Source organism: Colobus angolensis, unplaced genomic scaffold (assembly GCF_000951035.1).
Source record: "Colobus angolensis palliatus isolate OR3802 unplaced genomic scaffold, Cang.pa_1.0 Scaffold2, whole genome shotgun sequence".
NCBI classification, from domain to species: Eukaryota; Metazoa; Chordata; class Mammalia; order Primates; family Cercopithecidae; genus Colobus; species Colobus angolensis.
In genome coordinates, this window is record NW_012115154.1 from 15,360,734 (window position 1) to 15,382,969 (window position 22,236).

General features: G+C 36.4%; 1 protein-coding gene across 2 annotated transcripts in view; it reads left to right on the forward strand.

The window, feature by feature from the left end:
* The window catches only part of CNTNAP2 (contactin associated protein-like 2), a 2,310,676-nt gene that overhangs the window by 967,842 nt on the left and 1,320,598 nt on the right, over positions 1-22,236 (forward strand). For both annotated transcript variants that reach the window (XM_011941411.1, XM_011941412.1), the window contains 2 exons: positions 8,535-8,738; positions 21,413-21,597. In XM_011941411.1, the coding sequence (XP_011796801.1) occupies positions 8,535-8,738; positions 21,413-21,597 (389 nt within the window). The remainder of the gene's footprint in view (positions 1-8,534; positions 8,739-21,412; positions 21,598-22,236) is intronic.

Below are 22,236 nucleotides of genomic sequence, written 5' to 3' on the forward strand. Positions count from 1 at the left end.
AGGTGTTTAAAACTTAGTGACTTTAATTTTAGAAAGTTATTAATATTTTCCTGTGTCTTTTTTTTTTTTTTTTTGTGATTCAATGGGCCAACCAGATAATCAGCTATTCACGGTTTATCATATATACATTTTTTTGTGGAGTAATTCAAAAATTAAAAATAAAATATGTGGGAGTCAATTGACCTTGCCTCTGAAAATCAATAACTATTTCAGGTTAGCATACAATGACTGCTCTAAAAGGTGTTTAAAACTTAGTGACTTTAATTTTAGAATATGCAAGTTTCTCATTAATCCATTTAATTCAAAGGAAATTATATATTCTGTATTTAAACTCATACAGGAGTTCAATGTTTTGGCCTTTGACTTATAAACAAATAACTCCAGTGTAAGTATAATAAAAGCATGCTATGCTTAAAACCATTTATTCATGTCGGACACTCATAGTTGTAAGAGTTATATAGCATTAAATCATGTATAAGTCTGTACTCTTAGGAAGTAAACTGCATGATCACAGGCATAGTTTAGAGGGGAAATAATAACACAGTGGAATTCTCCTTTTGCCTTGTTTCAAACCTAAATGATGTTTCCATCAGTTCCATCAGGAAATGTTGATGCTGCCAGGAATCCAAAACAGAACAATCCAAAGCCTGTATCCTAAAACAGCTTCAAGTCCACAGGAAAAATCACACCCAAAAGAAGATAAATTCAATATAACATGAGAAGTAAAATGATAAAAGTATGCAAGGAGCTAGGGGACAATAGACCAAGGCTGTTTCACACAGGCAAACTTTCTAGTGGTGAGGCTTATCTGAGGCTTGGAAGATGCCTAAAAGTAAACTAGAACTCAGAAAAATGGCAGCTCATTGAGGAAAGTGATCACAGCCCAAGGAAAGGTGTGAAGTTTGCGAAGAATTCAATCTGTTTACCATCACGAGCACATAAAAAGAAAGATGGCACTAAAAATGAGCCTGAATGGGAAGGCAGGAGCTATATCATTGAGGGTGGTATAGGCCTCACTGAAGAACCTGGCTTTTGATCTTTTTGGGAAAGAGTTTAGTTCAAAAAGGTCTTTCTAGCTTCTGTGTGATGGTTTTAAGACAGGAGAGTCCCCTGGACCCCTTCGTGGTACTTGCAACAGGAGTGTGGCTCCTTTGCTCAGCAAAAACCCATTTTGGGAGGAGGAACATGCAGGTGAGCTGGAGCAAGCGCTTTTGGGCTCTGGCTCCACGGCCATGTCTGGGGGTGTTTCAATGCTCTTTTAGCTTTGCCATCTGTGGATAGCTAAGTGTTAACCAGTTCAGTGGAGATTCAGGGTGACAGCCTTTTATACCCTGTCATCTTGGTACACAGGTTCTTGTCTGGCATTCAGGAAAAATCAGGTCACATGGACTTGAAGGAAGGGGAATGCAGGGATTTTACTGAGTGATGGAGGTGGCTCTCAGCAGGATGGATGGGGAGCTGGAAAGGGGATGGAGTGGGAAGATGATCTTCCCCTGGAGTTCAACCATCGCACGGCCAGTCTCCTATCTGACTTTCCCCAGCAAAACTCCTCTTGATGTATAGACGCTTCCTCTCTTCTCTCCTTCTCTGCTGTGCTGCTTTTCTGTTCTACTGCTTATCTGTTCATGAAACCTGGCATTTGAGGTTTTTATGAGTATAGGATGGAACACAGCAGGCCCGGTTGGTTCTGAAAAAAGCAACAGTTGGACAGGAAAACAGGATAACTGTTCTCATTTAGCACCACAGTTTGCAGGCTTGAAGGCGAGGCCTTTGCCAGGGAACCACCCTCTTGTCTCCTGTTTGTATCAGTTGGATTTAAGAGAAATAAGACCAATGGACAGGAATTGGTCACTTAACAATGTTTGTACAATAGGCAACATGTGAGGTAACGGTGGGCTTATGGTAGTACATGCAAAAGTATACTATGAGTTTTAAAAATATCAAAGTGAAATATCAAATTCAAATATCAAATTTCAATTAACAATCATTGCACCTCAGATAAACTGATTGGGTATGATACTGCCACTGCACAAAGCTCTATATTTCACAGGTCTTGGAACTCATTAAATGTGGGTAGGCAAAAAGGAAAAAAGAAAAAAAAGAAGCCCAAGAAAGTTTCAGATCTCTGGCTTGAGTGACTGGATAGTGGATATAATAAAAGTAGTGGGGCTCAGAAAAATAATTATATGTTGAGCAGGTAGAGTGAGATATGCCTGTGGAACATGCATGTGGATCAGCCTTCCAAGCTAACTGGATTGGAATCTAAATGGTATGCAGAAATGAAATCAGAGTCCTTTGATATTGTTATCATTGTCCTAGGGGATATCAAGCACTGAAGGGCAAAGCAACATATTTTAAGCAGAAATATTGCAAAATCTGTGAGATGCTGGCCTGCAGGAAAGAAGAGCCTTGAGGTTTTATGTTTTGTTCCATTTTCCCCAAAGTAGAAGTGATTTCAGATTCTATCTCTAGATCATTTTTAAAGGATGAGGAAAAAGGTCATTTGCTACTATTACTCTAAATTAGCTATACTGACGTTTTGAAATCTATTTTAACTATTTAGGTTTATATTCACAGATGCATTGAAAAAAAGAAAGGCAGTGGGTTAGGAGAAAGAAAGTATTCAGATCAAAGCATGTGTAGATGGAATGAGATTGAGTCCACAAGAGTTGTGTCTGTTCTAGGACTGAGTCAATTTAAAATAATGGAATACATTCTTGCCCACCACCACAGCTCCCCAAAAGTAGCCTAATATTACCAATGTTTTTATCTGACTATTGAAACCTCAAGTATATTTGTAGTTGTAGCACCAAGATGGATCAGCGAGATTCTTGAAACTTCTTCCAACCTAGTGACCCTAATTTTTTAATGAAGTATGAAATAACAGTGTTTATTGTACCTTAATCCAATTAATAGAAATATGAGTGACAACATTCAAACATTCAACAAATATTTAATGAACATTCACTGTTTTTCAGGCACTGTTTTAAGTGCTGGGCTTTAGAATGGAACAAAAGAAAGTCTCAGAGGAGATATGCTGTAAATATATAAACGTCAATGTATCAGGTAGAGATAAATGCTATAAAAATGAATAAAGCTGGGTGACTAGAGAGGAGATGAAGTTGGCAGTCACACTTTTTGTGAAGAATGATCAATGTATCTAAAATTTTGACATCTGACAATAAAAATAACACACAGATTTGCATCTGTGTGAAATTTGCAAAATAAACAAATTCTATCTTCTAGTATTTTTAAACTTCAGTTTCAGAAATAAAATACATTTCAAACTCTCGAAGTGATTTGGTATTTATTAGTGTGAACTATGTAATATTAGATTCTGTACTAACTGGTTAATATACATTTTTACTTTTTCTTTAGATTTACATGCTTTATATGTATTTGTGAAATATATATGCTTTCACAAAATTTAAAGTTCCAAATTTACTAGTTTTTAGTTTATTTTTTTATAAAAGAATGTCTTTCATTTTGTTTCCTTTTTTCTCTAATTAAAAACCTACATAATTTTTTACCTTTATCGAAGTATTATATAATTGAAAAATAAATAGTGTATATCTTTGAGATACATGCTTCCACAACTCTGTGATATTCTCCCCAAATATCATAATGCAGTCTAGTCCTAAGAAAACATCAGATAAATCCAAACTGAGAAAGATGCTACAAAATACCCGGCTGGTGCTCCTCTGGAGGATCAAAGTTATGAAAGACAAGGAAAGAATTGGATACTGTCACAGATTAGAAGTGACTAGGGAGGCATCATAACTAAATGCAATGAGAGATCCTGGATTGAGTCCTAGAACAGCAGCAAAAAAGCATTAGTGAAACCCTGGTGAAATCCAAGTATCATCTGTATTTGAGGGAACACCACTTTACTTCAGATAGTATTTTCATGTGGACAAATGTACCAGGTTATGTAAAATGTTAGTATTAGAGGAAGCTGGGTGAAAGGTATGAGAACCCTATCTTTCCAACTACCTTTTCAGCTTTTCTCTAAATCTAAACTTTTTCCAAAACAAAAGGTTTATTTATGAGAATAAAAACAAACTTCCACCAAAATTTTCGTTGAAGAACTTGGACACTGAAATGAGGGTACCTTTTTAGCTGATCAAAATCCTGTTTTAGAAAACAAAATTATGAAATAAGATTTAAAAAATGTACAGTAACAAAAACCAAAACAAACTATATACAGTATTATCCATATGTGTATCTGTGTACATACATAAAGATTCTTTATATGCAATTTAAAATAATCACAAATAGTATATTATCATTAGTTATTTCAGAAAAAAGATGAAATAATGCCTGTTTAATATTTTTTCTTTTATTTTTTATTTTTTTTAATTTATTTTTTTTTTTTTATTTTTTTTTTGAGACGGAGTCTCGCTCTGTCGCCCGGGCTGGAGTGCAGTGGCCAGACCTCAGCTCACTGCAAGCTCCGCCTCCCGAGTTTAGGCCATTCTCCTGCCTCAGCCTCCCGAGTAGCTGGGACTACAGGCGCCCGCCACCTCGCCCGGCTAGTTTTTTGTATTTTTTAGTAGAGACGGGGTTTCACAGTGTTAGCCAGGATGGTCTTGATCTCCTGACCTCGTGATCCGCCCGTCTCGGCCTCCCAAAGTGCTGGGATTATAGGCTTGAGCCACCGCGCCCGGCCTAATTTTTTTTCTTTAAACCTTTTTGTTTCTTTCAGATGCCCTGTAAAAGTAACTGAAAAAATTTTATAGGGAAGTGGTATTAAAAGTAACTCTTGAATACTTATTTGTTGGTATGCTATATGCAAATACTTTTTAATTTTTTCAGATATATAGACTACAGTTTCACATTAGATATTCTTACTTTTATAAGGGCCTTTTATGAAGATTAATAAAACATTTTAATTAACTAAAACATGCAATTTCCCTCTACTATAAATATTATATCACCCCAAACTCAAATTATTAGTGTACAATTTGAACCATGACTAAATGAAATGAAATTCTCGCTCTCTCCCTCCCACTCTCTTTATTATTCTCCCTTCCTCCCTCAGATATATAGATAGATAGATCTATCTATAGCTATCTATATATAGATAGATCTATCTATCTATATCTGTATCTGAGGTATGTATATCTGTATCTATATATAAAGATATATCTATATCTGTAGATAAAGATATATCTAGCTATATCTTTAAATATAGATATATATGAATTATTCCATACCTTAGATAGTTGGATATTTAGGTAAATATATAAAATGTAGGATATGCACCAATTAAGTACCCATTAACATTGGTGAACTTTTGTGGTTGGGATTCACTTTCTACTTTCTATATTTCTGTATTGTTTAATTTCTTTTGAGCTATAGACATAGTTTGTAATAAAATATATAGCAAAGTTACCTTTTAAAATTAAAATATTAAATAAACTTAAAATTTTAATATTAAAATCTTTATATGGTAAACACTTCTTCAAATTATCTTATTCAAAGTTAGAAAGTGAAGACTAAGGAACAATAAAATGTTTTTGAAAAAGCCCTTTCTACCATGATGATTTGATGAACTGGGCATATTACCAGCTTGCTGAGCTATTGTTAGGAACAAAATTGTGGAAACACTATGATTTTGCATTCACTTTTTGACTAGCCATTATTGTTCAGATTGCTTAAACAGTTCAACCATACATATTTAATCACTGCATAGAAAACTTAATTCTAGGGAGTGATAAGCAATCAGGATAATAGAAGAAAAACGTGGCTTGTCCCCAAATAAGCACAATGCATTATTAGGTATCAAATGAAATTTTAATCTATTTTTGTAGGAAACAGAGCTAAACTGTGATGGATGTTCTTTACATTATTGTAGAATATCCTAGACATTTTAAAAAGTACATAGTGTGTGTTAAAGTGTAAATATCATAGATTATTTCTAGAAACTTTATAATTTTCAAGCCAGTTCTGAGCTTATATCCACAAGAGGACATGCTGATATTTTGGAAGCATTTAACCTATTCACAGAAAACAACTTTTAATTTTGTTTTAGATAGATGGCTAGATAGATGGGAAAATATGTTGAAACTTTTTGTTTTTCTCTGTGGAGAATCTACCTTACAGAGCATTTTGTTTCCCAGCTGACCCTGACTACTTACCATTTATTTGTAAAGTGAGACTTAGTCTACATGGATAGCTTTCCTTCCTGTTTTTATTAATATCTTAGGATTGTCTGAAAAAAACAAGCCATCTTCAACCTTTCTGTCACATTTTCTCATTGCTCTAAAAGTAAGACAGAAATGCATTAACATTTGCATAAATCAGTATTCTGTACCTAGAATTAAATGTGTTTTGATTTAGAATAAAGCATAGAGGAGGTGATTCTTATTCCCTGAATACAAGCTCAGGGAACATTTACTTCCTGAGAGATGAATTAGAAATATGTTATATCAATTAAAATATGCTAAAGGTGTTTAAAACAATGATGTGTCTATTATTTAACTGTCACTGATAGGAAATTGACTGCAAAACTACTGTCTAGAGTTCAGAATTTACTCTCATCTGTGTTTCTTTTATTCACTTTTCAAGACAAAAAGTATCTACCAACTGCTGGATTATAAGTTCAACCTGGAATCTCAAAAGCAAATTCCTTTTTTTTCTCTCCTTTATTTCTCATTGCAGATGATAAAGATACTGCCATTGAAATTCAGCTGTGAGAGTATATATGATTAAGCTAAAGTCTAATTGCCTTTGCAGTGTTAGCAGAAGCCAGAATTTAACAGTTGATTTTTTCCCTCATATTAAAATAAACCTCTGTGATTCACAGTCTCAGAGAACAGAATTCTGTTGATTAAGAAAGTCTTTTTATGGGCAATAAAGAGCTGATTATAAGAATTAAAACTTAAAGTTTAAAGTCATATTTTTTCTGAATGTTTTATAATATAACATTGTACAAACTTATTTAAAAGCATAAATATTTGAGATACTAGCATAAATATTTTCAAAGTACGTGAAAGCCATCAATGATTTGAAAGGCAAGCTTAGATTTCATTTTAAGTAATATTCAAAGTGACTGTATTCACAACAATTCACTTCATAGAATGAGGTAAACTCAACACAAACAAAGAGTGGATGTGGTTCTGGCAGCTCTACATCTCTACTGCGGCCACCATAGGGATTTATTTGGTGGTATGCTCCACTTACAAGGCAAACCAAAGTGTTTCTGGTGGTGATTGAAGTAAACAAGTGCCAGAGAACTAGGACATGAAATGAGAAAATATTTCTCTAACAGGCTTTAAAATGGCTATTATTTTTCTCCAATGTCTCCCTCTGGAGTTCTTTAACCAGACCTTGCCCAAAACCTAGAGGCTAGCTTTCTCCAGGCTTGTAATTCTAAAGTTATTAGAGCTGTTCCATTTGACTATGCTTTCTATGATTTAAAATGAAAAGCTTACTGAAATAGTCTATTGAAAATATTTTTAACAATGAAGATTTGATCATGGTAACGAAGCTTCTATTTGAACTCAATATTGCATTTTTGAATCATCCCTTGAATTGAGAATGCATTGACCAATAGTGCCTAGTAAATAATATCATCTCATTTTTATTTCTGGTGTGAAATAAATAGTAGTTATAAAATGGATCCTCAGAATCACATATTTCGGATCATAGTGACAAAATTTCACATTTTTTTTTAAAAAAAGATTACATACTTTCCTCATTTTAATATATTCCCCTAAAACTAAAATTAGAGCTGCTGGAGTCATAGTATATGCTGGTTATTTGTTCTTCAAACTCATATATGGATAAGTGGAGATATCTGTGTCCAACGTAGAGAAAAAACAAACAATGGTGCCCAATTCTCCATTCCAAATGCAAGGAAGTAATAAGAAATTTGAGACAGACTGATTCCTAAGAATAAATGTTAAGAAGTTTCTGAAAATTAAGTTGGTTGTAAACTCTGAATACTACAACAAGGTTTACTAAAATTGTGGTGAAATATAAAAACCATTAGAAAAAAATGAGAATAGCATAAAAGATCACATTCCAAGTGCCTTCATTCTTACATCAAAGAAAGCAACTTTTTGAACAAAATGTATACTTAAAATCATGAGGAATTACTAAGGAATAAAACATTTATTAATCTGTTAGAGATTTAAAAATTTTACTATTTTGGACTAAACTCTAGATTCCTAAGTTAAGATTTGAAGAATATAATCCATTGAATTTAGATTACTAATTTTGTAATTAAAGTAAAATGTTCAACTGATAGAGCTTTTATGAGTATTTTTATCAATACTCTCCATAAAACCTCCTTTAAAAAAACACAGTAAATCAAAAGAAGGAATAGAATAAAAACAGAGGACTGTCAATTTTTCAAGAAAAACATTTATTTAATCCACTGTACTCCAGCCCGGGCGACAGAGCGGGACTCTGTCTCAAAAAAAAAAAAAAAAACACTTATTTAATTCTCATTTATTCTTTGCAGACACCTATTGGAAGTGGATGGTAACATAGGTGACTAAACTCATTTTTTTGTTTGTTTGTTTTAGGGGCTGATGTTATCAACTTTGATGGCCATGTTGTATTACCATATAGATTCAGAAACAAGAAGATGAAAACACTGAAAGATGTCATTGCCTTGAAATTTAAGACATCTGAAAGTGAAGGAGTAATCTTGCACGGAGAAGGACAGCAAGGAGATTACATTACCTTGGAACTGAAAAAAGCCAAGCTGGTCCTCAGTTTAAACTTAGGTATGTTCTGATTCTCAGTACTATTCTTTCCATTATGGATGTTCCCATCAGGAAAACGTTCATGTTGCTCAATTCTTTAAAATGTAAATTATAAAAAGAGCTCATATTATGTTGTCAATTCATTCTTAATGTATAACAGTTGGTATATAATGAAATCCCTATTCATTCAAAAAATATTTATTAAACACCTCTGCTATACAAGGTACTATACTAGTCTTTGGCCTATAGCAGGGAACAAGTAGACAAGATCCTTAAGCTCATTAAGTTCATGACCTAATGGAGGTATCAGACAATATAGCATTTATTATTCTTATTTTAAAACAACTAAGCAAAAATGAATGACTTCAAATAATAAATATGAACGAGTTGAATAGATTAATATCATAAGGGGAATAGGTTAATATGTCCTGTTCAGAGGCAACAGGGCCAATATTGGAATGTGTAGTGATGAAAGCCTGTTCTGAGGAGAAAATATTTAAGATGAGATCTGAGTGATGAAAAGAGATTAGCCATGAAAACATGAGAGAAATGGGATTACATAGGAAGAGAACATTGAAGACAAAAAGCATGCCCAAGAAACAGGAAGGATTCCGCTGTGCATAAATGTTGTGGGTTATTAAGACAGAAGATGAAATCCAAGAGGTGGAAATTGCCCAAATCCTGTGGGATCCTGCAGGGCATGCCAAATTGTTTAGATACTATTTTTAAGAATAGGAAGCTGTTGGAATGCATTAAACTGTATGGCTTTATCATCTTATTTTTAACAAGTGCGTTGAGACTTCAAGAATTACTTGTGTAGATATGAGAGTCGCAGCAGAACTTCTGCATAGTTTGGGTGAGAGATAGTACTGCTTGTATGAGGTGGTTATCAGTGGAGATGCAGAGAAATATTTCAATTAAGGAAATTATTGTAGTGGTACATTGAGCATGACTTATGACGGGTTGGATATAGCGTAAAAAGAAAAGAGTAGAAATAAAGAATGAGCCCTAGGATTTGGGTTTCAGCACCAAATGGACATTAGTGTCATTTTCAGAAATAGAGAAGACTTTAGGAGGAACTCTAGAGATCAGTTTGGACATGGTTAATTCTGCTTATTAAACATCTAAGTAGAACTTTCTATTATGGAAGTTGAGAAACGAGACTGAGAGAAGACTAAAATGGAGACTAAGTAGTCGTGGATAGTGAGTAGGAGAAAATGAAGAAAGTGTAGTATCACAGAAATCAAGGACACAAAAGTGGTTGTCAACTGTTGAATTCCTCTAAATGTCATGTAAGATGAAGACAGAGAGGCAAATATTGGGCTTAATAGCATGGAGGTTACTGTTAATTTCCATTCAGTGGAATAGAAAAGACAAATTTTCTAGGTAAAGAAAGAATGAAAGGTGTAATTAAATATTTTGACTACAGTTAACTAGAGAGAAAGAACACAGAGAAATGAAATGTTGGCTGCTGAAACATCTGAATTTAAAGAAGTTATTGTTTTATGTGCGGTTGTTGTTTTTATTTTTTATTATTTTTCATTTATTTATTAACTTATTTTTGAGTCAGAGTCTCACCCTGTCACCCAGGCTGGAGTTCAGTGGCATGATCTCTGCTCACTGCCACCTCTGCCTCCCGGGCTCAAGTGATACTCCTGCCTCAGCCTCCTGAGTAGCTAGGGTTACATGCGCCCCCAACATGCCTGGCTAATTTTTGTATTTTTAGTAGAGAGAGGGTTTCACCATGTTGGCCAGGTTGGTTTCAAACTCCTGACCTCAAATGATCTGCCTGCCTTGACCTCCCAAAGTGCTGAGATTACAAGCATGAGCCACCATTCCTGAACCTGTTGTTGTTTTTTAATGGATAATAACAATGTAGGTCTGTATGTTGATGACGTAGCTAGGATTTACTTAAAGCTAAAGTGGAGATCAGCAATATTGGTACTGGCATTCAAAATTATAGTTTTGGCAAAGTAATGGTACCTCTTTCTCTTTTTTTAAATTTAAGTTCATGGGTGCATGTGAAGGATGTGCAACTTTGTTACGTAGGTAAACATGTTCCGTGATGGTTGTCTGCACGGATCATCCCATCACCTAGGTATTAAGGCCAGCTTACATTAGCTATACTTCCTGATGCTCTCCTTCCTCCCCACCCAACCCTCTGACAGGCCCCAGTGTGTGTTTTTCCTCTCCATGTGTTTCTGTGTTCTCATTATTCAGCTCTCAATTATAAGTGAGAACATGTAGTATTTGACTTTCTGTTCCTACATTAGTTTGCTGAGGACAATAGCCTCCAGCTCCATCCATGTCCTACAAAGGACAAGATCTCATTTCTTTTTATAGCTGCATAGTATTCCATGGTGTATATGTGCCACATTTTCTTTGTCCAGTCTATCATTGATGGGCATTTAGCAAATGACTTTGCTATTGTGAATAGTGCTGCAATAGACATATGTGTGCGTGTATCTTTATAATCGAATGACTTATATTCTTTTGGGTTTTATACCCAGTAACGGAATTGCTGGATCAAATGGTATTTCTGCCTCTAGATCTTTGAGGAGTCTTCACACTGTCTTCCACAATGATTGAACTAATTTACCCTCCCACCATCAGCATAAAAGCTTTCCTTTTTCTCTGCAGCTTTACCAGTATCTATTGTTTTTTGACTTTTTAATAATAATCATTTTGAGATGATATCTCATTGCAGTTTTGATTTGCATTTCTCTAATGATCAGTTATGTAGAGCTTTTTATTCCCTGCTTGTTGGCCACATGCATATCTTTTTTTGAGAACTGTCTGTTCATGTACTTTGCCCACATTTTGATGGGGTTGTTTGTTTTTATCTTGTAAATTTGTTTAAGTTCCTTGTAGAAGCTGCATATTAGACCTTTGTCAGATGGATAGATTGCAAAACTTGTTTCCCGTTCTGTAGTTTGTCTGTTCACTCCGATGATAGTTTCTTTTACTGTGCAGAAGCCCTTTAGTTTAATTATATCCCATTTGTCAATTTTTGCTTTTGTTGCAATTCTTTTGGTATCTCCATCATGAAATCTTTGCCTTTGCCCATGGCCTGAATGGTATTGCCTAGATTTTCCTCTATGGTTTTTATAATTTTTGGTTTTATGTTTAAGTCTTTAATTCAGCTTGAGTTGATTTTGTATATGGTGTAAGGAAGGGGTCTCAGTTTTCTGCATATGACTAGCCAGTTCTCCCATCTCCATTTATTCAATGAGAAATCCTTTCCCAATTGTTTGTTTATGTCAGGTTTGTTGAAGATCAGATGGTTGTAGGTGTATGGTCTTATTTCTGAGTTCTATACTCTGTCCCATTGGTCTAGGTGTCTGTTCACACAAGTACCATGCTGTTTTTGTTACTGTGGCCTTGCAGTATAGTTTGAAGTTGGGTAGTGTGATGCCTCCAGCTTTGTTCTTTTTACTTAGGATTGTGTTGGCCATTAGGCCCTTTTTGGGTTTCATGTAAATTTTAAAATAGTTTTTTAAAAATTCTCTGAAGAATGTCAATGGTAGTTTTATGGTAATAGCATTGAATCTATGTATTGTTTTGGGCAGTATGGCCATTTTCATGATGTTGATTATTCCTATCCTTCCTATCCATGAGCATGTTTTTCCATTTATTTATGTCATCTCTGATTTCTTTGAGCAGAGGTTTGTAGCTTTTGACAAGGCCCTTCACTTCCCTTGTTAGCTGTGTCCTAGGTATTTTGTTATTTTCGGTAATTGTGAAGGGTGGTTCATTCGTAATTTGACTCTCTGATTGCTTGTTGTTGGTTTATAGGAATGCTTGTGATTTTTGCACATTGATTTTGTATCCTGAGACTTTGCTGATGTTGCATATCAGCTTAAGAATCTTTTTGGCTAAGATGATGAGGTTTTCTAGGTATAGGATCATGACATCTGCAAAGATAATCTGATTTCCTCTCTTCCTATTTGAATACCCTTTGTTTCTTTCTCTTGACTGATTGCCCTGGTCAGGATAGCCAATACTATGTTGAATAGTCACGGTGAGAGAAGGCATCCTAGTCTTGTGCCAGTTTTCAAGGGGAATGCTTCCCGCTGTGGGTTTGTCATAGATGACTCTTATTATTTTGAGGCATATTTCACCTAGTTAACTGAGAGTGTTTAATATGAAGGGATGTTAAATTTTATTGAAGAACTTTTCTGCGTCTACTGAGATAATCATGTGGTTTTTGTCTTTATATATATTTATGTGATTAATCACGTTTATTGATTTGTGTATACTGAACCAACCTTGCATCTCAGGGATGAAGCCTATTGATTGCAGCAGATACACTTTTTGATGTGCTGCTGGATTCAGTTTGCCAGTACTTTGCTGAGGATTTTTGCATAGATGTTCATCAAAAATATTGACGTGAAGTTTTTGTTGTTGTTGTTGTTGTTGTTGTTGTGTCTCTGCCAGGTTTTGGCCTCATAGAATGTGTTAGAGAGGAGTCCTTCCTGTTGAATTTTTTGAAATAGTATAAATAGGAATGGTATCAGCTCTTCTTTGGACCTCTGGTAGAACTCAGCTCTGAGTCTGTCTGGTCCTAGGCTCTTTTGGTTGGTAGGCTATTTATTACTGCCTCATTTTCTGAAGTCATTATTGGTCTGACTTAGGGAATCAATTTCTTTCTGGTGTAGTCTTGGGAGGGTACATGTGTCCAGAAATTTATCCATTCCTTCTCGATTTTCTATCCATGTGCATAGAGGTGTTTATAGTATTTTCTGATGCTACAGAGAATAATACAAAAATTATAGAGAACTATAAAGATATTTCTATAGGGAAATACAAATGTATTTCTGTGGGGTCAGTGGTGATGCCCTCTTGTCATTTCTGGTTTTGTTTATTTGAAACTTCTCTCTTTTCTTCTTTATTAGTCTAGCTAACGGTCTATCTATTTTATTAATTATTTCAAAAAAACAGTGAATTAGTCCATTCTTACACTGCTGCAAAGAACTGCCCAAGACTGGGTAATTTATAAAGGAAAGAGTTTTAATTGACTTACAGTTTCACATGACTGGAGAGGCCTCGGGAAACTTACAATCATGGCTGAAGGGGAAGCAAACACATCCTTCTTCATATGGCAGCAGGAGAGAGAAGTGCAGAGTGAAGTCAAGGAAAGCCCTTTATAAAACCATCAGCTTTCATGAGAACTCACTCACTATGATGAGAACAGCAAGGGGGAACCACCCACATGATCTAATCACCTCCCATGGAGTCCCTTCCCCAACACATGGGGATTATAAATTGGATTACAATTCAAGATGAGATTTGGGTGGGGACACAGAACCAGATCGTAGTAACCAGCTCCTGGATTCATTGACTTTTGTGTGTTTTGTTTTGTTTTTTGAAGGTTTTTTTTGTATTTCTGTATTCCTTCAGTTTAGCTCTGATCTTGGTTATTTCTTGTCTTCTGCTAGCTTTGGGATTTGTTTGCTCATGGTTCTCTAGCTCTTTTAGTTGTGATGTTAGGTTGCTAACTTAAGATATTTCTAGCTGTTTGATGTGGGCATTTAGGGCCATAAATTTCCCTCTTAACACAGTTTTAGCTGCATCCCAGAAATTCTGGTACTTTATATCTTTGTTCTCATTAGTTTCACAGAAAATCTTGATTCCACCCTTAATTTTTCCCAAGAGTCACTAAGGAGCAGATTGTTCAGTTTCCATGTAGTTGTGTTGTTTTAAGTGAATTTCTTAATCTTGAGTTCTAATTTGATTGTGCTGTGGTTTGAAAGACTCTTTGTTATGATTTTGGTTCTTTTTCATTTGCGTTGGAGTGTTTTACTTTCAATTATGTCATCAATGTTAGAGTAAGTGCCATGTGGTGATGAGAAGTATGCATATTCTGGTGTTTTGGGGTGGAGAATTCTGTATATATCTATCAGGTCTACTTGACCCAAAGCTGAGTTGAAGTCCTGGAAGTCTTTGTTAATTTTCTGCCTCGACAATCTATCTAATACTATCAGTGGAGTATTAAAGTCTCCCATTTTTATTGTGTGGGGATCTAAGTCTCTTTGAAGACCTTTAAGAACTTGCTTTATGAATCTGGGTGCTCCAGTACTGGGTGCATCAGTACTGGGTGCATATATATTTATGATAGTTAACTCTTCTTGTTGATTTTAACCTTTTACCATTATTTAATGCCCTTGTGTTTTTTGATTTTTGGTGGTTTAAAGTCTGTTTTGTCAGAAACTATGATTGTAACCCCTGCTTTTTTCTGTTTTCCATTTGTTTTGCAAATTTTTCTGCATCCCTTTATTTTGAGCCTATTTGCGTGTTTGCATGTGAGATGGGTCTCAAAAAGACAGCATACTATTGGGTCTTGGCTCTTTATCCAGCTTGCCTCTGTGTCTTTTACTTGGGTCATTTAGCCCTTATACATTTAAGGCTAGTATTGTTATGTGTGGATTTGATTCTGTCATTATGATGCTAGCTGGTTAGTTTGCAGACTTGTTTATGCAGTTGCTTCATAGTGTCACTGGTCTGTGTATTTTGGTGTGTTTCTGTAGTGGCTGGTGATGGGTTTTCCTTTTTATATTTAGTGCTTCCTTCAGGAGCTCTTGCAAGGCAGGTCTGGTGGTAACAAATTCCCCAGCATTTTGTTGTCTGAAAAGGATCTTATTTCTCCTTCACTTACGAAGCTTAGTTTGACTGGATGTGAAGTTCTGGGTTGGAAATTCTTTTCTTTAAGAATATTGAATATTGGCCCCCAATCTCTTCTAGATTGTAGGGTTTCTGCTGAGAGATCTGCTGTTAGTCTGATGGGCTTCCCTTTGTAGGTGACCTGGCCTTTTGGCCTTTCTCTCTGGATGCCTTTAACATTTTTTCTTTCATTTCAACCTCAGAGAATCTGATGATTATGTGTCTTGGGGATGATCTTCTCATGGAGTATCTTACTGAGGTTCTCTACATTTCCTGAATTTGAATGTTGGCCTTCTTGCTAGGTTGGGGAAGTTCTCCTGGATCATATCCTGAAGTATGTTTTCCAATTTGGTTCCATTCTCCCTGTCTCTCTCAGGTACCCCAATCAGTTGTAGGTTTAGTTTCTTTATGTAATCCCATATTTCTCAGAGGTTTGGTTCATTCCTTTTCATTATTTTTTCTCTATTCTTGTCTGCCCGTCTTATTTCACAAAGATAGTCTTCAAGCTCTGAGATTCCTTCCTCTGCTTTATTTGTCCTGCTATTAATACTTGTGATTGCATTGTGAAGTTCTCATAATGCAAACTCTAACAGGTCAATTATGTTCCTCTCTAAACTGGGTCTTCTGGCTATCAGATCCCATATTGTTTTATCATGATTCTTAGCTTCTTTGCATGGGGTACCACATGCTCCTTTACCTCCGTGAAGTTTGTTATTACCCACCTTCTGAAGCCTCTTTCTGTCATTTCAGCCATCTCAGCATCAGTCCAGTTCTGAGCCCTCCTGGAGAGGTGTTGCAGTCATGTGGAGGAAAAGGGGCACTCTAGCTTTTGACTTTTTAGCATTTTTGCATTGATTACTTCTCATTTTTGTGGGTTTATCTACTTCAATCTTTGAAGTTGCTGATTTGGGATGGGGTTTTGTGGGGTTTGTTGTTGTTGTTTTCTGTTTGTTTTTTTTTTAAATAGCCCTATTGAAGTCTGGCCACTCATCCATAGGGCTATTGTGATTTGCTGGGAGTCCACTCAAGACCCTAGTTGCCTCAATTTTTCCTGTAACTGGAGGTAAAATATTATCAATGAAGGCTTCAGGAAAGAAAAATGGCAGCCTGCTCCTTCCTCTAGAAGTTTCATGCTAGGGATATACCGACCTATTGCTGGCCCAAATGTGCCTGGAGATGTGGCTGGAGAACACTATTGGGAGGTCTCACTCAGTCAGGAGAAATGAGATCAACTTTAAAAAGCAGTCTGGCTGCTTTTCAATAGAGCTGCTGTGTGCTGTGTTGGAGATTTCTTCAGCCTCTAATCGGTTTGGGCTCTCCAAGGCCCACAGGCTGGACTCGCTGAGAAGCCTGAATGTCCAAGTTGGTGACCTGCCCAACCCTTCAGGCACTTTGTCCCATGGAGAACAGAGGCAAGGGTGGCCAGAGGCCGCAGCTGGGAGGACCTGCCCTGTGAGGGAGTGGATGCAGGGACGGGGCACTTAAAGAAGCAGTCTGGCCATGCCTTCACAAAGCAGCTGTGTTGTGGTGGGGAACGGCGTTTTTCCCCATCAGCTTGGACTCTCCAAAGCCCACAGGCTGTGGAATGACCGAATCGTCCAACATACTCAGGTGGCGACACTCCCCTCCCTTGGTCACTCCATCCCAGGGATAGAAAATAGCTCTGTCATACAGGCAGGTGTGGCTGGAGGGCCCCAGTTGGGAGGTCCCACCCAGTAGGAGGAATGGATCAGGGCTCTGCTTAAAGAAGCAGTCTGACCATGATCTGGCAAAGCCACTGTGTTCCGCTTCTGGGGAACCCTTCCTCCTCATCTGGACCCTTTGGATTTTCCAAAGCCCACAGGCTAGAATGGCCCAGTCAACCAAATAGCAGAGATGGTGTCTGCACCTCTCCTCGAGGCTCCGTCTGGTCTCAGGCAGGCTTTGCCCTGTTGCCAGTGGCTGGCTGAAATTCCAAGCCAGTGGGTCTTATCTTGTAGGGTGCCATGCAAATAGGGCCCGCAGAACAGTGCTACTCGGCTCCCTGGATTCTGCCCCCTTCCTATGGGTATGTGCAGACCTCCCACCTTGCCTGAGTTGCAGACACCTTTGTTGGAAATCCCAGGGTGGAGTTTGTAAAGCTCCACTCTGTCTCTGTGCATGGTTGAGCGGTTGCTCTGCCAAGACTCCACACAGCTCTGTGTGTCAGACCCAAGGCTCTGGTGTCATGGGCTCACAAGCAGATCTCCTAATCTGTGAGTTGCTAATATCCATGGGAGAAGCATGGTTTCTTGGGGTCACATAATCACTCACTGCTTCCCTTGGCAGGGGTTGGGGGTTCCCGTGACTCCGTGTTGCTCCTGGGTAGGCCGTAGCCCCATCCTGCTTTTCTTCATTCTCCATTTGTGAAGTTTTTCCCTAATCCATCTCAGCGTGAGAACCTGAATACTTCCGTTGAAAGTGCTGTCTTTACTCATCCCTTTCATTCCTCTCCTTGAGTGCTGCAGACTTCAGCTGCTTCTAATCAGCCATCTTGGCCCCTATCTCACCTGTTTCTCTTGATTGGTTAAAAATTCTAGGCTATTTGACTTATTTGTCAATTACCAATTTGAGTGGTCCAAACATTCCTGAATATGACTTGTATCCCATGTATTAACTTTTATTACTTTGAAATACAGTATTATATACTAAAAATTGTAACTCCACTTAGGTTATTTTTACTGGTAATGATACATTACCTTAAAGATGTACCCTTGATTATAAAACTTTTGACATTAAAGATCTGACCCGATAGATACAATAGCTTCTATAACAAAGAAGAAAAGTCACACAAAATTCTGTATCACTTAGTTACATAAAATGTTATTTTTTACATTAAAATAAAAGTAACATTAAAATGCATGCAAAACCTGGGAAGATACAAATGTCAAATATACTGGTTTAATATCAATCATGAATAAGAAATTATACCACTGCATAATAATGCCAAGACATTAGGAGAAAATAGAGGCAAATGATATACAAGAGATGTCATAAAAGAAAAAAATATAAACACCCAATGCTTATTTTTGGTCAACTAAGTAAATCCATTTTAAAGTGATAAATCAGTGTTGGTGAGTATTTGACAAAAAGGATCCTCTGTATTGTTCTGCAAGTCAGAAAATATTTTCAGGAAAATAGCTAGACAATATGCCTTCCAACATTTGAAATCTCTTACAATACAGTATTTTGGTCCAAAAATCATAAGTTAAAAAGAGAAATGACCACTAGGATTTAAGTCCAAATATGTAATTTGCAATATTAATTACATTGTCGAAAATTGGGAAAAAATTAAACACATAGAAATATGTTGATAGCATTTAAAATGTCTGTGCTAACTTTTAATTGTATGGGGAGATATATGATATTAAACAAAACCTGTAGGATAGAAAATCTATCAATCTATCAATCTAATTAAATATATGTAGTCATGTGTCACTTTAAAATGGGAATGCATTCTGAGAAATTCTGTGTGAGTTTCAACACTTTGTAAACACAAGAGTATACAAAGACAAACATAAATTGTGTAGCTTACTACACACCTAGGCTATATGGTAGAGCCTATTGCTCCTAGTGTACAAATCTGTATAGCATGTTACTGTACAGAATACTTTAGTCCACTGTGTAAAAAACTGGTAAGTATTTGCATGTCAAAAAATACAATGGATACAGTGAAAATACAGTATTAAATTTGATGTTACTACCATTACATATGAAGTCCATCGTTGAAAGAAATGTCATCATGTGGTACATGACTGTTTGTGGAAAATATATGGAAGGAAATAGACCAAATTATTTTTAGAGGTGGAAATATTTTTACATTACATTTCACTTGTTTCTTCATAATATTCTCTACTTGTAATAAGGAATGTGTATTAATTGTGCTACCAGGGGAAAATAGCCTGAAATTATTTTTAAAACAAAACCCGGCCAGGCGCGGTGACTCAAGCCTGTAATCCCAGCACTTTGGGAGGCCGAGACGGGCGGATCACGAGGTCAGGAGATCGAGACCATCCTGGCTAACACGGTGAAACCCCGTCTCCACTAAAAACTATAAAAAACTAGCCGGGCAACGTGGTGGGCGCCTGTAGTCCCAGCTACTCGGGAGGCTGAGGCAGGAGAATGGCGCGTGAACCCGGGAGGCAGAGCTTGCAATGAGCTGAGATCCAGCCACAGCACTCCAGCCTGGGTGACAGAGCGAGACTCCGTCTCAAAAAAAAAAAAAAAAAACCCAATAGAGGAAAAGAAGAAAGAGCAGGGGAGAGTAACCAGAGATAAAATATGTGTACTTCCATAAAACATGCACACAAAATATGCACACATGCACATGTGTGCGCACACACACACTGCAGTTGAATTATATCTAAAGATGTTTATTTTTTCAAACTTTTCATTTTTTATCCCAAATGAAACATGTAGAGTAACCTTTTAAAATCAACTGTGTCTTATAGTGGTGTGACATTACTCTTTTCAAAGAAATAACTGACTATGTGACCTTACCAAAAAAAGTTTATTAGCTTTACACTGGAAAGCAGTTTACTGACTGACTGGAATTTACAACAGCCAGAGAGAAATATGCACTCAAATATCTACTGCCATTCTTTAATGCGGTTACCTAAATATTAGATGTATCTGCCTGCTGCTCAGTCTTCTAGTGTAAATATTTAAAGTAATAAAACTCTATGTGACCTTTTCACTTAGATAGTTCTTAATTTTCTTTCTTTCTCTTCCTTTTCCTCCTCTTTTCCCTCTCCTTTTCCTTGTTTCATTTTACACATACACACTGATTTACCATCACACATCAACATTTTATTTCATCACCATAAATGAAGAAAAGATGTTCTAGGAAGATAATAGAAAATGTGAGGTATGGGGGCATTAGCATACAAAAGGAGAAAGGAAGGAAGGAAGAAGGGAGGGAGAGAGGGAAGGAAGGACAAGGAAGGAAGGAGGGAAGGAAGGGAGGGAGGGAGGCAAAGGAAACAAAGAGTGAGAGGAAAGAAAGAGAGGAAGAAAGGAAGGAAGGAGGAAAGGAAAGGAAGGGAAGGGAGGGGAGGGGAGGGGAGGGAAAGGAAAGGAAAGGAAGAATTTAATGTGACAGTCAATTGTTTATCTCTTATTTCCATTATGTTATTTATTCTGAAACCCTATTTTTATAGTGATTAATTTTGCCTGACCATAAAAAGCAATACTTGGTTAGACAACATAGATGAAAAAAAATATGTAAACTGTATCCAGGGACGACCTTAATAAACGTGTTGGATTCTAACAATCTTTTACTTGTATTTATAGTTGTGTTGCTATGGAGATCTTATTTCAAAACTAAATGCTACATATATAATTCTTAATGTTATCATTTTAATTAAAAGATAAGAAGTAAATTTTCTATGCCATTAACAATCACATAGTGTTCTCTTTACAACAATGGCTTTTGGAGGCAACGAAAATTAAAAATGGTCATGCTGTGTGGTCTTAATAATAATTGTAACAGTAATAAAAGATTAACAGGTAACAGCTATGTTCACTATATGCCAGAAAGTGTATTAAATTCTTTGCCTATAGTAACTCATTTAATCCTCAAACAACCTTACAAAGCAGGTACTATTATCTTCCCTATTGTATATATGAGAAAATGGAGACCAAGCATTCTCAACTTGCCCTGGACCACAAGCTAACAGTGGAGCCAGCATCAGAACCTGGCAGACTTCTGTAAAAGCCCACGTGGCACTGTCTTTATAACAAACTTACCAAAATTTAGAAGAATTCACTGCACAGTCATAAAACACTCATTTTCCCCCCTTTTTAAAAAGTACTTTTTTCCCATCTTTAATAACTTGTATGTACTTTGAACATAAAGTATTTTTAAGTGTCATTACTTACTGGTATCCCAGGTTAACTCGAATGGATAGAGCTTTGATGGAATGTCAGCCTCTGGGGCAGTAAATGAAAGACCTTCTGCTTCACAGAGTTGGCCAGAGCATCATGGCGTTGTTTCTTTTTCACTCCTGTGTACGCAGGAAGCAACCAGCTTGGCCCCATATATGGCCACACATCAGTGATGACCGGAAGTTTGCTGGATGACCACCACTGGCACTCTGTGGTCATTGAGCGCCAGGGGCGGAGCATTAACCTCACGCTGGACAGGAGCATGCAGCATTTCCGCACCAACGGAGAGTTTGACTACCTGGACTTGGACTACGAGGTACACATGATGACGTAGAAATTGTGATAAAATGTCGAGCAACCGAGTCACTCTCCTACTGTATTGTATTATTGTTAACTATATTACGACTTATACCATTTTTATTTTCTTCTCTAAACAAAAAGACACTGACAATTTTAAAAACCTAATTAATTTGTTTCATTTTAATTCTAAATTTATAATCATGAGTACTTGAAATATTATAAAAATCTTAGTACCAAAGTAATAATTTGAAGAGAGGGACCGTGCTATCTAGGTCATTTAATAAATTCAGAATAAATTTAATTTGTAATTCTTTCATCTATAGTTAATCATGTTATCAATTCTCCTTGAGAACGTGCAGTACATTATATACAGAGGGTTGTCTAATATTTATTATAAAGTATTGAATAAGAAATCCTAGTTTCTGGTTTATATTAAGTCATTTAGAAACACATTACTGTAGATGGGTCTTTTGTCAAGCTCTGTTTTCTCTGAGTCAATATCATAAAAGCAATAAAGTAAAATACAGACTATTTTAAAACGATTGTCTATGAACAAAAAGACATATATTATCTTCTCAATAATTAGAGATTTAAAATAATCATTGATCATGTTTATATAAATAAAAATATATTCCCATAGCTTAAGAGTAGGTAT